The sequence below is a fragment of the Cynocephalus volans genome, chromosome 16 (assembly GCF_027409185.1).
Source record: "Cynocephalus volans isolate mCynVol1 chromosome 16, mCynVol1.pri, whole genome shotgun sequence".
NCBI lineage: Eukaryota > Metazoa > Chordata > Mammalia > Dermoptera > Cynocephalidae > Cynocephalus > Cynocephalus volans.
Genome location: NC_084475.1, coordinates 48,749,271 through 48,764,946, shown reverse-complemented (window position 1 = coordinate 48,764,946; position 15,676 = coordinate 48,749,271). Strand labels below are relative to the sequence as shown.

The 15,676-nt window shown below is 41.6% G+C and overlaps 1 protein-coding gene across 1 annotated transcript in view; it reads right to left on the bottom strand.

Annotated features, from left to right (window-relative positions):
* UHRF2 (ubiquitin like with PHD and ring finger domains 2) overlaps positions 1-15,267 on the bottom strand; it is a 78,696-nt gene extending 63,429 nt beyond the window's left edge. The window contains exons 1-2 of the mRNA XM_063080528.1: positions 14,803-15,267; positions 8,650-8,883 (exon numbers count right to left, since the gene is read on the bottom strand). Coding sequence (XP_062936598.1) covers positions 8,650-8,883; positions 14,803-14,955 — 387 coding nt within the window. The 5' untranslated portion in view covers positions 14,956-15,267. The remainder of the gene's footprint in view (positions 1-8,649; positions 8,884-14,802) is intronic.
* Between the last annotated feature and the right edge of the window lie 409 nt (positions 15,268-15,676).

The following is a 15,676-nucleotide window of genomic DNA, read 5'->3' as shown; positions in this document are numbered from 1 at the left end:
CAATTCAAAAGTAGCAGCTTGAATTGTTTTCTGTTTGGCCAAGTAGAAACTAATATTTGAAAGAAGTTCCATGAAGGTGGGGAAAATATCATTTGTTTATCCCTAATACCAACTACAAATATGCTAGATATCGAAATATTATGGAATGAATGAACTATTCAGAAATAAGCCTTTCTATATGAAAGAAATTAAGTCACTAGTTGAAATTTTTAAATACCTGTGATAATTACTGAGATTCATAAAAAAGCAATCTGTAATTAGCCTCTTCAACTAACAAGGTTAAATGCAACTTTAAAGATATTACTATACAAATAACAAAGTAGCCTTTTAGAAGTTTAAGTGCCAGGTTCCAACGTGTTTCTAAATAGGGAAATAAAGCTTTAATGTAAAATGTACTTGCAAGTTAGTACAACTAATAACTTTAACTGGAATTTGAAACCAGGTCTGATAATAAAGCTAAAGTCCATAACATCTATACTACATATTAATATGAAATAAGAGATGTCAATTTTTTTTTTTTAAAAGTTTAAGTTTGGTAGTTGACAACCAAAGCACTATCACTGAAAATAAACTAAGACCTGTTGAGAAAAGCTTCTCATGATGCTTTTCTGAAATACATTGGGGAGCAGAGGCATGATGGGGTATTGAGAAGTTTGCTAAACAAAAAAAATTCAAGTTGACGTGAACTGCTTAACCTTGATTAATCTCAGATCTGCAGATATATATAAACTGGTCCTCCTATGAAAACAAATTCATCCCTTCACTGCCCAAAACAATTCAATTCAAAAGTAGCAGCTTCTATATTGTATATTGATAAAGTAAAATACAAATAAAAAAATCTTTTAAAAAAAAGTAGCAGCTTCTAAACTCTAGCCAAAAAAGTTAAAAAGTAATAATGTAAACTTAGTCTAGATGCACATGGTTACATAAATATTCATAGATTATTTAGTATACATACATATATTTCCTTGCTGTCAGCCAAGGGCTCTAAAAGCAATGACACCCCACTAGCAAGGAGGATATCTAGAGCCCAAATCTTGGTTTCTAAGATCACTCTCCAATTAAAGGAACCAGGGAACCTTGGAGAAATCGTTAAGTCTAGGACTGGAGCAGGAAATGGACAAAATGAACCAGAAGCATCCTGTAGTGCCAGAAAATGAGAAAATGCTTAAACATGAGCAAGCACACATGCACGCACACAGGCACACGCGCCAAGTTTCCAATGGCCAAAACTGGAACAATTTCAGCATGAGTACATACTAATTTAAATAAATGACTGAATAAATGGGAGAGGAAAGACAAATCTCCCACACTGAATAATTCCAAGTAATTCTTATAGATACTCTGCCCTCGAGACAGTGAAGTACATGACTCCCACTCAAGTGTGGGTCACTCACATTGCGGTTTCCTCTGAAACAGTAGTTTGGAAAGGCGGGGGAGAAGGAGGTAATTTAACAATGGAGAAACTTAAACACTACTTCAGCAAGGTGATTAAAATTCACATCAATGTTAACATTAAATTCCTACTGATATAAAACCTAAGTTATATTTGGTAAATAGAATGTTGACAGTATGTGTCCTTGATATGACATAATGAAAAAACACTTTACAGAAACCCAGTCTAATGATGAGGAAAACAGATGAATCCTAATGGGGGAGATTTTACAAAATACCTGATGAGAACTCCTCAAAACTGTTAAGACAATCAAAAACAACGTAAGTCTGAGAAAAGGTCAGACAAGAGGAACTTAAGGAGATGTGACAACTAAACATAGTATGGTATCCTAGATGTGATTCTGGAACAAAGGACATTAGGTAAAAGCTAAGGAAATATGGTTTATTAATTTTAACAAATATACCATGCTAATGTAAGATGTTAATAATAGACACTGGGTGTGGGACATATGGGAACTCTACACTATCTTCCCAATTTTGCTCTAAATCTAAAATCATTCTAAAATAAGTATTTTAAAAGTAACAAAGAAAAAAATAATGTAGATGTACTGATATCTGAAAGAGGAAGGAAATTAACTGGTGATGTAGACAAACAGCAAGCTGGCTTTCAGTGCTAAAAGTTCTGTCTGATTTGTGAGCACTACTTCGTTAGTTTTAACTTATCCTCAGATTTTACCTTTCATTATTGCAATTTTTTTTCCTCTTCTACTAATTGTACCACAGAAAGCTATTAGTATTCTCAATATTAACTTCGAAAATGGCCACCTTACTGATTGCTCATCCATTCTAAAACATTTTCTTAGCTTTTCCAGGTATCCATAAGTAATAACTTTGCCTTCTCCAATACTTACACTTTACTTTGTTCTCCTGCCTATGTCACATTATCTAGCACTTCTAGAAAGATGTCAAATAACAGCAGCATTAACTGGCTCCTGTCTTTAATGGGAATGCTTCTGGTTTCCTCTCCCCCATTAAGCATGATGCCTAGTGTAGTTTAAAATATTCATCTATTCCATCTGTTCCTCTTAAGAATTTTTTTTTTTTTTTTAAATCAGGAATGGACTCAAATTTGTATTTTTATTTTTTTATTTTTTTATTTTATTTTTTTAAAAGATGACCGGTAAGGGGATCTCAACCCTTGACTTGGTGTTGTCAGCACCACGCTCACCCAGTGAGCGAACCGGCCATCCTATGGGATCCGAACCTGGGGCCTTGGTGTTATTAGCACAGCACTCTCCCGAGTGAGCCACGGGCCGGCCCCTCAAATTTGTATTTTAATAGAGAAAACTTTTTTTTTTTTTTTTAAATAAAAGATGACCAGGTAAGGCGATCTTAACCCTTGACTGGTGTTGTCAGCACCATGCTCTCCCAAGTGAGCTAACCAGCCATCCCTATATAGGGATCAGAACCCGTGGCCTTGGTGTTATCAGCACCACACTCTCCCCCAAGTGAGCCACGGGCTGGCCTAGAAAACATTTTAAATTAGATAATTTGTTTTATTTGGCTTACTAATACAATGAATTATATTAAAACATTTCCTAATAATGAACCATCCCCACTTCCTGACAAACCATACTTGGTCAAGATATTACGTTCTTTTAATACAGTCATAATTCTATTTGGTAAATATAACTTAGGTCTTACATTGGTATGTTAGTAAAACATGACAAAAAGCACATCAATATCCCTATCAGTGTAAAACTAAATTTATAAAGCACTCAGAAACTTTCTTTCTTTATGCTGTGTTAAATTAGGTAACATCGTAATTATTCCTCATAGGTTTTAAAACAACTAAGTGAAAGCAACCCAAACCTGGCATTCCCCTCTCCCACAAGATATAGCTTTTTGTCAGTCTTCTGGAATCTTTCTACATATACGGATCTGTTTGCATTTTTCCACAGATCCAAAATGATCCTGATTTTGCATTTTCTTAAATAATTCACTTCATCTACCAATTTTTAATTTTTAATCTCAAAAATGCTTTGAAAAACTGAGTCTAGATGCCAATTTATCCCAACTATAAGAATTAAGAAAAAAAGAATGAAGCAAAACTCAATTATTTCTACACTAACAGAACTTGAAAAGGTGCTGGGTGCAAAATGAACCAATTGCATTTCTACATATGATCGAACAAAGTACTACTTTAAAAAATAATCACTGGCTGGGTTCTGGCCAAGATGGGAGAATAGACAGTCCCTAGTGTCACTGTCTCCCACAAATCAACCAATTTACAACTACTTAAAAGCAACAACAGCCAAGCTAGGGCCACTAGAGCTCAGGGGAAGAGAAGGAGTGACCTATGGAGTTCATGAAGGCAGGAGAAGCCATGATGAGAGGGAGAAAGAAAGGATCAGTCCCACCATTTTGAATGCTGCAGCTTCCAGGCTGAAGCTGATGAGCACCCGGGAGCAAGAGGTGGCAAAAGCCACAGCTTTGCCCTTCCTATGAAGTTGCTTGGAGGCAGCAGGGGAAAAGAGGGCCTTGGTGGCCCTCAGGCCAGCAGGACCACTAACAGGGTTCCTGTGGACCCACATACGAGTGAGGAGCCACAGCATCAGAAAATAAGGAGCCACTCACAGGCCAGTGAGTCATCATAAGTGACCAGCACATGGCCCATCCCATGGAAAGTTTGGAATGTGGGTGGTGAGGGAGATGGGCCCACCAGGGGCACAGAATGGTCAGCTGATCTGCCCTCCCATCAGCACAGGACCACTCAGTGGAGACTAGTCAGGAATATAGAACTGCAGGGGGTGCAATTTGCTGAAAAGACATAGGCCCAGACCAGTTTCCACACTACCCAGGTATATGGGCCCTTACAAGTCCCAGAAGTGCTTACAAGGTCAACAATTAAAACTCAGAGCTGCACAAAAAAGACTTCCCCAGAGAATCAGAATAGCAGCAATTTAGCTCAACCACAGGGCTCAAATGCTAGTTCTTACAGGAAGTTCCCCCATTTTATAAGTAAGCAAAGGAAAACAAAATTAGTTCCAGTGCAGAGTTTAAGTGATAGGCACAGCGAATAATCCAATAATCGCACACAGAACTGACAGAAAAAATACAGAATAATCAGAGACAAAGTTTGATATTAACTGGTAAAGGTCTCATTTCACCAAAGAACACTTGTAAAACCTAGAAGGATCAGAAGCCCCCTGGGCTCCCAACCCAGGGAGTTGGGAGGGCCATAGGCCTTAGCCATGCCCCGCCCTTGCCCCCTGACATCTCCAACCAGCCCAGTGATGACCACCAAGCCGCCACAGGAAGCACCCCAGGCTCCCAAACCAGGGCACTGGGGGACCTCAGCCACATACCCCCGACATCCACAAGCAGCCCAACAAACAACCACCGCTAGAAGCTCCCTGGTCTCCCCTGCAGGAATGAGGGTGGTGCCAAGGGCCTCAAACATGCCCCCACTCCTTCCTCCTCCCACCCTATTTCCTTCCCCCTTCCCTTCTCCCCCTCCCACCCAACTGTTCTGCAACAATAACTTAGAATGTAAAAACAGACCAAGCCAGAGACCAAACCCTCCTCCCACAACCGGGAAAGGAACACCCCAAAACACTACTTCCATGTGGATGGCCCACGACAGCCAGCACAATAGCCATGGCTGCCACAAATGTGGCTAGACACAACAACCACCATGCAGATGGCCCACCAGCCACTTCAGTGCACTGACACAGGAGAGTCACCAACAGAGACCAAAGAAAAGAAGATGTCTCTCTCCACAAAGCCCATTCTAGAGTGACAGAAGAAACATCTGCTCTACAATAATAGTGGGGGACATGAACACAGCTCTCTCAACACTGGACAGATCATCCAGGCAACTAATCAGACTAACCATTACTCTTTCAGAAAGAGAGAAGAAATCTAGGGTTATCAGAGGTGGGTGGGGGGCGAGGGGGATGGGGAGATCAGATAAGAGACATAAAGAATAAGCATGATTTGTAATAATATATATGCTAATAATATTGATTTGATCAACATATGTCAACCTTGAACCCAAAAACACGTATAATCAATTGTGATTCAATTTTTAAAAAGGAAAATAAAAATAAAAGTAAAAAGAACCATTTATAAAAGCATCAAAAACAAAGCTACCAGAAATAAAGCAAACAAGATATGTAAAGAGAACTAATTAAGGGGCCGGCCTGTGGCTCACTCGGGAGAGTGTGGTGCTGATAACACCAAGGCCACGGGTTCGGATCCCATATAGGGATGGCCGGTTTGCTCACTGGGTGAGCGTGGTGCTGACAACACCAAGTCAAGGGTTAAGATCCCCTTACCGGTCATCTTTAAAAAAAAAAAAAAAGAAAAGAAAAGAAAAGAAAAAAGAGAACTAATTAAGATGTCAAAGATCTAAATTAATGGAGAGATCTGTCACTCTCATGAACTAAAAGACTTGACATCATAAGGATGTCAATTCTCCAAGCTGATCTATAGACGCAATCCCATCAAAATCCCAGCAGATATGCAAAGCTTTGACAAGCTAATTCAAAAACTTATATGCAAGTCTTAGAAAGCCAAAAAACCAAGACACCCCTGAAGAGGAATGAAATTTAGGAGATGGGAGAAAGGCAGATATCAAGACAGTTTATGTCTTCACTACTTATAAGACTATGAGCACAGATGCCTTTGTCAAAGATCAGATGGCTGTAGGTATATGGGTTGATTTCTGGATTCTCTATTCTATTCCAATGATCCATGTGTCTGTTTTTATGCCAGTACCATGCTGTTTTTGGTTATTATAGCTTTGTAGTATAGTTTAAAGTCAGATAGTGTTATGCCTCCAGCATAATTATTTTGCTCAGGATTGCTTTGGCTATTTGTGATCTTTTGTGATTCCATATCATTAGGATAGTTGTTTCCACTTCTGACAAAAATGTCATTGGAATTTTGATGGGGATTGCACTGAATCTGTAGATCACTTTGGGTAGTATAGGCATTTTCACAATGTTATTCTTCCAGGGGCCTAGGCCGTGGCGCACTCGGGAGAGTGCAGCGCTGGGAGCGCAGCAACGCTCCCCCTCCCGCTGCAGGTTCGGATCCCATATAGGAATGGCCGATGCACTCACTGGCTGAGTGCCGGTCGCGAAAAAGACATAAAAAAAAAAAAAAAAGTTATTCTTCCAATCCAAGAGCATGGGATTATCTTTCCATCTTCTTGTGCCCTCTTTAATTTCTCTCAACAGTGGTTTGTAGTTCTCGTAGAGATTTTTCTCACCCATGGTTAACTTTATTCCTAAGTATTTTTGTGGTGGTTATTGTAAATGGGCTAGCTTTCTTGTTTTCTTTTTCTGCATGTTCACTGTCTACACACTGGGCAAGAGATTGCCTCTTTAGCAAATGGTGCTGGGAAACTGGATATTCATATGTAGGAGAATGAAACTAGACCCATACCTCTCACCATATACCAAAATCAACTCAAAATGGATTAAAGAATTAAATATACATCCTGAAACAATAAAACTCCTTAAAGAAAACATAGGGGAAACACTCCAGGAAGTAGGAGTGGGTACAAACTTCATGAATACAACCCCAAAAGCACAGGCAACCAAAGGAAAAACAAATGGGATTATATCAAACTAAAAAGCTTCTGCACAGCAAAAGAAACAATTAACAGAGTGAAAAGACAACCAATAGAGTTGGAGAAAATACTTGCAAAGCATACATCTGACAAAGGATTAATATCAAGAATACAAGGAACTCAAACAACTTTACAGGAAAAAAACAAGTAACCCAGTTAAAAAATGGGCAAAGGAGCTGGACAGGCATTTCTCAACGGAAGATATAAGAATGGCCAACAGACACACGAAAAACTGCTGAACATCACTCAGCATTCGGGAAATGCTAATCAAAACCACTTTGAGATACCATCTCACTCCAGTTAGGATGGCTAATATCCAAAAGACTGAGAATGATAAGTGTTGATGAAGTTGCGGAAAAAAAGGAACCCTCATACACTGTTGGTGGGACTGCAAAATGGTGCAGCCTTTATGGAAAATGATGTGGAGGTTCCTCAAACAATTAAAATAGATCTACCATATGACCCAGCTATTACACTGCTGGTTATGTACCCAGAGGAATGGAAATCATGTTGAAGGGATACTTGTATCCCCATGTTTATTGTAGCACTATTTAAAATAGCCAAGAGTTGGAACCAGTCGAAATGTCCACCATCAGATGAGTGGATAAGGAAAACTTGGTATACCTACACAATGGAATACTACCCTGCTATAAAAAAGAACGAACTACTACCATTCACAGCAATATGGATGCACTTGGAGAAAATTATATTAAGTGAAAATAAGCCAGGCACAAAGAGAAATACCACATGTTCTCACTTATTTGTGGGAGCTAAAAATAAACAAAGGGGGTGAGGGGAGAAGACAACAATCAATTCCTTGAACTTGTCTTAAGAAGTGAACAGATATGATGTTGATGGGGAGGAGGGGGCAGAGGGAGGGGAAAAGAGGAACTGGTAAAGGTATACGAAAAACAACTACACTGTATATTGATAAATTACAATAAATTTAAAAAAGAGTATGGGCACAGGGATAGACAAACCAATGGAACAAAACAGAGCAGTTTGGCAATATCCTATAAGTGGCAATATCCTGTGAGTGAAGGACCAGCACTTCTATTCCTAAGTAGAAATTTATAAACACATGTACCAAGATATTAGAAGGTTCAAAACAGCTAAGACTGGAAACAGCCCAGATATCTACTAATCATGGATAAATATACTGTCGCATGCTAATGAAAGAGTGAAAAGGAAAAATACAGCTATATGCAAAGGACCTATCAATTGATGTTGAGAAGTAGAAACTATATAAAATTCAAATATAGACAAAAAGACATTTAAAGAAAAACAAGAAAATGATCATATAAGTCAGAATAAGTAGTTTACCTCTTAGAGGGAGATGTGTTCTGGAAGGGGCACACAGGAGGCTTTAAAAAGGTACCGGCATCATTATACTACTTAATCTTAGTGGAATTACACAGGTGTTTGCTTTATTACTCTTTAAACTGGACATATACAATTTATACATTCAGCAATTCTTAAAGACTACTTTAAAGTATTAACAGCGCAATCTTTACTTTCAAATGGTAATCAATGTTTACTTATTCACAACATCCTCAAAAGAACAGCTATCTGTACTCTCACAACTAACAATAAGATTGAAGAGGACAACATACCTTATACAGTCCAAAGCCAGGATCAATAAGACAGGCACGAGTTGACGTAGATGGCTGACTGGAAATTCCCACCCTTGAAGTTTTCTTTACTTTAGGTGGACTTTTAGAACAGGGTTTGGCCTGTACATCAGTCTGTTTAGATGTGCTAGGAAGATCAGGGTCCGGTCGAACTAGTAGCTGAATTATATCATTCAGTCCAACATCATAGTCAAATAAAGTATATCCATTTTCCAGCTGAAAACAAAAAAAAAACCCAGATATTAAAATGCTTCTCTACGTCTTTAGCTGCCCAAACGTCCTAGCCAAACTATTAAAATAAAATTCATAGCACTGCAATTCAGTGGTTTTAAAACCATTCTTATTACTCTATGCTCTCTGAAGTCAGCATCTTCTCTGGACCCCAATAAATTCTTAAGACTCACTCTATATTAGCTTCAGGGAATGTTGCTAGCCATTAAAACCAAAAATGAATCACTGCTGTGACCTCATGACCTAGGGAGAAAAACTTTAAACTACATTTAATTTCCTCACTAAGTTTTATTTTAATGAACAGTGCCTGAATCCACTACAGGAAAGAAAAGGTGAATTTTGAAAGTTAGTTGTGTTATGACCTTGTATTCACAAAGACATTAAGTCATCCATTTTATCTTTCTGAAACACTGATGAAATGTTGTAATTTTTTTCTTTTAATCAAACAGGAATAATTATTCTTGCTCATGCTACTTGCCTAAAGTTCTCCAATTCTGTTCATCTGTAAAGATCAAGTCTATCATAAAGTCTTCCAGGATTAATAGCAAATTATCTTGGAAAGGGTTATGGGTTGAATTATGTCCTCCAAAAAGGATCTGTTGAAGTCCCAACCCAGAACACCTTAGAATGAGAGCTTATCTGGAAATAGGGTCTTTACTGAGGTAGTCAAGGAATTTTACAAAAGAAATGCAGAATGTATTGATATGGCTGAGTTGTGTCCCCCAAAATTTATGTTGCAGTCGTAACTCACCAATATCTCAGAATGTGACCATATATGGAGATAGGGTCTTTAAAGAGGTAATTAAGTTGAGGTCATCAGTGTGGGCACCTTAATCCAATATGACTGGTATCCTTACAAAAAAGGGAAATTTAGACACAGAGACACACATGGAAAAGGCCACATGACTGAAGTGATGCATCTATAAGCCAAGAAACAGGATGACCCTGCTGATACCTTGAATTCTAGCCTTTAGAACTGTAAGACAAATTTGTATTTTTGTGTGTGTGTGTGTGTGTGTGTGTGTGTGAGAGAGAGGGGAGGGAGGGAGGGAGGGAGGGAGGGAGGGAGGGAGGGAGAGAGAGAGAGAGAGAGAGAGAGAGAGAGACACGGGTAAGGGGATCGCAACCCTTGGCTTGGTGTCGCCAGCAACGCGCTCAGTGAGCCCACCGGCCATACCTATATAGGATCCGAACCCGCGGAGGGAGCGCTGCTGCGCGACCAGCACCGCACTCTCCCGAGTGAGCCACGGTGTCGGCCCAAATTTCTATTGTTTTAAGCCATCAGGTTTGATACTTTATTACAGCAGCCCTAGGAATCTAAGTCTCCATTCTCCATTTTGTTTCTTTAAAAAATTCAGCTGGCTATTTCACTATGATACAGTGAAACAAGAAAACTAAACTTGAAGATCAGAACTATCATTTCCTCCGAAACTTAACCAATTTTAAACATTGCCCATTTTTCCCTCTTTATATGTAATACATGTAACCATTCACAACTCTCTAACACAATAAGACCATATTTGAGAAGCCAACCAAAGAATAAAATAATTATAAACCTATTAATGTACTAGATAGGTAATTTAAATACAAGTGGACCGAGAACACACCTACAATCCTGCATATTATAGGTACTCACATTCGTTAAATAAAACAAGGGATCAAGAATGTCACAAATTTCCCCGTGGGGGAATTAAATTAGATACTATCTCACAGGTTAGTTAGCATGTTTAATCTAAATAAGCCTAACAAGTATCCCAAGTCAGGAAGCAGATAAGCCTTACTGGGAAAGAAATGTTAATATTACTTTATTAAGAGGGAAAAAAAAGAACTCTAGTCCTGAGCTCCTGGTGGGCAGGGGGGGTGGGGGGAGCAGGAGGGGAACTCGGGGAGCAAAAACTTCATTCACACACCTTCATTTTGACATTCTCCAATAGCCAAAAAAACCCCAAAAGCAAACTCCACATACACACCCCAATTCTGGAAGAGTTGAAAAAAGTACAACCTAACAAAACTGATCAATATGCTACAATTTTAAGTGTTTAAATTAGAAAAGTAAAAGTCTGAAAGAGTATAAAATATGCAAATTAACTGGTAGGGCACTCCCCAAAATAAAAATAGTAAAGTGGTAAAACAACTGGAAACCTATTTCCATAAACATTTTTCCATTGAAATTTGATGCACATGATTCAGAGGGACCTTGGGGACATTCCTATACTCAATCCCTCTGACTAGTTTCTAACTAAATGATCATCAGGAGTAAATAAAAGCAGTTTCGAGTGGTAGTCTTTCTAAACTTGGTTTGACAGGAGAAGTAACGTCTAAAGTCAGAGTGGAATACTAAACATAAGGCCCTGTAATAAAAGTTGTGTCCACAATAACTTGTAAACACCTTTCTCAAACTTGCTATGACAGACTTTTTTTTAACCAGAAAAAGGTTAAAAAAATTAGCTTTCGATTATTTATTTTTTAACCTCCTCCTTTCTCAATTCATAGGCACCCTTCCCAGTCTTCCTAAAATAGTGATTATTACCCATTGCATAGCAAGCTCCACACAGCTTTATTCCACAAAGCTTCACACACTGAAGAATCGTAAGGAGTGCTGGAATGACTTACTTGAAAAATCCTGAAGTTCTTCCATATTTAATGAAAGTTCAGATTAAAAGTTCTGTCACTCAAATTATGCTCTAAGTAGGGAGAAACAGATGGGGTTATTTGGAAATTACAAGCACCTATGAGTTTCAGGCATGTAATTATAATCCCAACATCTGAGAGAAGTATTTGAAAACTGCCATACTAGAAGATGGGAAATGCAGCGTTTACAGTACTGGAGAAGCAAGAATGGTTGGGATTTTTTGTCAGACCACACTCTTGGATTTTTACTGGGTTGAAAGAAGAAATCAGAGGTAACAGGAAGAACTGCAACAGCGAGGCAGAGGAAAACTAGGAAGCAAATACCAAGTGGCAGTGGCTGAGAAGGCAGTGGGTAAGTCATTCTCAAGGGACTACTGACAAGGGATGCAGTTGGAGGGCATAAGTTAATAAACGTATTTTTCATGATGTATTGCATATACATCATATAATACAGGAATATATACTTTGTGTGTGTGTGTGGCTGGTGTAGGAGGATCTGAAGCCTTGGCCTTGGTGTTATCAGCACCCAGCTCTCCCTATTCCTTTAAATAGGCAAATACCTTAGTATTCTGTGTGAAAACAAAGACAACTTAGTTTTTTCAACTATGGTTCATGCCCCACATCTGCCATCTATTCTAAGGCCATCGCTATAGTGGTAATGAGGGAAAGAGAGGAGGGGAGAAGAAATCCTAAGTAGGAAAAGCACTAGATTCTCAAATTTAGAGACCCAACAACATAACTCTTCTTTAAAAAGACTCAATCCTCAGGGTGCCTCAAATTCAACCTCCTGGATAAGAATGCCCAAATGAGACGACCCTACTCTAACCAGAACTTAACAACCCTGAATTTCACCTGTGTTGAATGAGGGTCTCCATTTTGACCCTCAAAAGTAGAGTCAGTTACATTGCTTGCCTCTCAAATTTAATCTGCATTCAGATCACCTGAGGCCCTTGTTAAAATACAGATTCTGCTTCAGTAGGTCTGGTTATGAGGCTCTCAGGTGAAGCTAATGCTGCTGGTCCTGAGAATCCAAGGACATACTTTGAATAATAAGAAAGTAGGAGACAAACTACCCTTCGACATTTTCAAACTCTGGTGTTCCTCAGAATCTCCCAGGGGAGCTTATTAAATTCAACTATTCTGGAGTGAGCTGAGCATCTATAATAAATATCCACAAGTGATTCTGATACTCAAAGATTAAAAGCAGTAGACCTAACATACAAACAGGGAGAGGGATGCCCCTTAAAACTGCAGACACAATTTGTTTTTATCACATTTTTCACTATGCAGCAGTAAAGCATCTTGAGGAAGTGATGTCATCTTCTAATGAACACAAAGTTATTTTACAGGGTAAGGACGGCTCTCTGATGCCACTCCAGGAGCTGTGTGCTAGATACACTACCCTGACCATGAACTGTGGCGCTCCAAATATGAATGGAGAAAATAATCACTGCCACGGATACTTGTCAGCTCTTAAGGAAGTGACCAAAGCTGGCAGCAGTGTCTTCCTTTTCTGTCTCCAAGTCAATGGCTGGCACCAAAGGTCTATTCCTCACTGGTTTGTCAGCGGGCTGAAGAAATCAAAGTAGTGAATTATCCACTGTCCTAGGGAAGAAGTACAAAGGTTGTTATCCTCAACAGTTTTTTCCAGAATCTGGAACCAGCTTCCTAGTTTACTGAAAGTCTGCTTTGCTGACCTGAATTAACCCAATTCCTAACTTTTCCTCAAGACAGACAGGTGCACATTTTATTTTAGCATATTTGATAATTAGACTTTAGGGGTGTTGCCCAGGAATACATTCTCATTCTTCACTTCTATCTCTGGTGCTGGTCTCCAGGTATCCCAGGAATTCATCTACTATTGCCCCTAACAAGAAAATAAAATTCAAGATTTGATTACATGCTTTTCACCTTTGACCAAAAGGAAGAAAGGTTATCAGCCGTTTTAGGCACAGCAATACAAGTGCAATTATTTCAAAAGCAAAGCTTACAACTAAACTGACCACCTGTTTTTCCAAATCAAAAACACTAACAAGTCAGTATAAAACTGCGAACACAGATGGAAAGTGGTATAACATTTTTAAAAAAACAAAAAACAAAAAAGCCCGGCTCTTTCCTTCCCAGTGTGTAATTTGTTACTGTGAAATTTCTGGATAGTCTTCGAAGCGTAAGTCTGCTGAAGGGGAGAAAAAATATTCCTCTCAAATACTTTGCAGATGTAGGCTACTTCTACAGAATCAAAAAGAACTACATTTATTTCAAACCACAGGACTGAAGCCAGACTGTGGTCTATCAACTGCAAGACGCCAACTTTTTAATGGATTAACAACAAAAAGACAAAGACAGGATTCTATGAAGGGTCTGGGGGTCTAGGTGTAGACTACAAGAGACTCGAAGGATAGGAAAAATTTTTAATTGGCCAAATCATGGCCACATCATGTAACTACCAGAGACGCCCACAAACACCCTCACCACCAAAAACACTTTCAGTAATTACCAGTGGCTATGCCGCAGTGCTATGTTAAAAGTTTGAATGAGGGGAATATTAGAAGGTGAGAAGTAAGAAGGGCAAGACGGTCTTATACTCCTTTCCACTCTGCCTGTCCCTGGCAGTTTTCACCCCAGCCTCGCTTACATCAACCCAGGTCTCTAACCTCCCAGATAGATTCCGAATCTAGGAGAGGAGGTGAAGAGAGGGAGCAGAAGTTCTGGAAACCCTTCGAGTCTTCAGCGTATCCAAATCCTTCCACAGTGAGGAGGTAGAGCTAAGGTTCTCATGCCTGAGAGACAATGCCTGAGTTTCCCCCTACTGTTTGAGAGCCGGAGACACAGAAGATCCACGGAAGCGATGCGAGCCCTCAGCCGGGTCAGCGCTGTCCAAAGCCGGAGGCGCCAGTTCTCCCCTCCCTCGCTGTAGCACGGCCACCAGAGCCCGCTGCTCTCCCCGGGCCCGCGGAGCGCGGGAAGCGAGGAACCCAAACGCCCTGTGCCTACGGCCGCTGCCCCACCACAAAGAAATGGCGAGGCCCTCGGCTCTCGGGGCGCCCCCGCCTCCTACCCTGCCGGGCACACTTACAGTCGGGGCTGGCAGGGCCCCCACTGCGCCCCCCGGAAGGGCCGAGCCCCGTACCCTGCGCCTCGCCGAGCTGCCCACCCGAAGCGGAGCCAGGTGCGCCCTGCACGCGCGGCGCACTGAGCTCTCCGGCCCGCGCGTCTGGAGGCGCCCGGCTGCTCAGCCCGGGTTTCCCGAGGGACGCGGCGGTCGCGCCTCACCTGCTTGCCCCGGTAGAAGAGGCGCTGGCACTCGGGCCGCACGTCGAACAGCGCCCACACCCGCTCGCGCAGCTCTTCGATCGTGGCTTTACGAGACACGTCCTCAATGGTGCGCGTCTGGGAGCCGTCGATGGTGCGAACCTGGATCCACATCTTGGCGCCTGCCCCCTTTGTCTCCCCCTGTGCTCCGGACGCCGCGCCCCGCCCGGCCCGGCCCGCGCCGCTTCCCCGGCTGCTCCGGTTCTCCGCGGTGGGCGGGCGTGCGCGCGCACTAGCGAGAGGGAGACTGACCAGACGCCGGGCCCGACAGGCGGCTGCGACGACGACTCTTAGACCGTGCGCCTGCCCAGCCAAGCTGAGAAGAGCAAACCGGAACCAGTCCCAGACACTGCTGCCAGCCACCGCCTCACAAATAGGAAGAAGCCATGTCTGCGCCGCGCTGAGTGTTTACTTATAGAGCTGTAGCTCCCACATGGAGGTCACGGCGCCAACGCGGATCTCGCGAGATCCGCACATGGCTCCGCCTTAAAGAGGTAGCGGCCCGGGAGGTGGTTACAGACCCGGGGGAACTAAAGTGGGCGGGGCGGAGAGGCGGGACTGCCGAGAGCCGTTACTTGCCCCACAGCCTGCACCTGGGCTGTAGGCACGCCCTCTAGCTCTCGGGTTCTGGCAGCTTAAAAGGCCGCCCAGAGCGGTTGCCCTTCTAGGTCCTGGTTTCTGGGCTGAGGGGGCGGACGACTCGTCTCGCCTACCCTATACGGTTCTCTGGTCTCAAAAACACACCAAAAATAAGAAACCTTGACGTGCACTTGTACGATCATGAAAGGGGGGCGCGGGCGGGCGCGGCCTACGCTTCTGAGAAAGCACGGAAGAA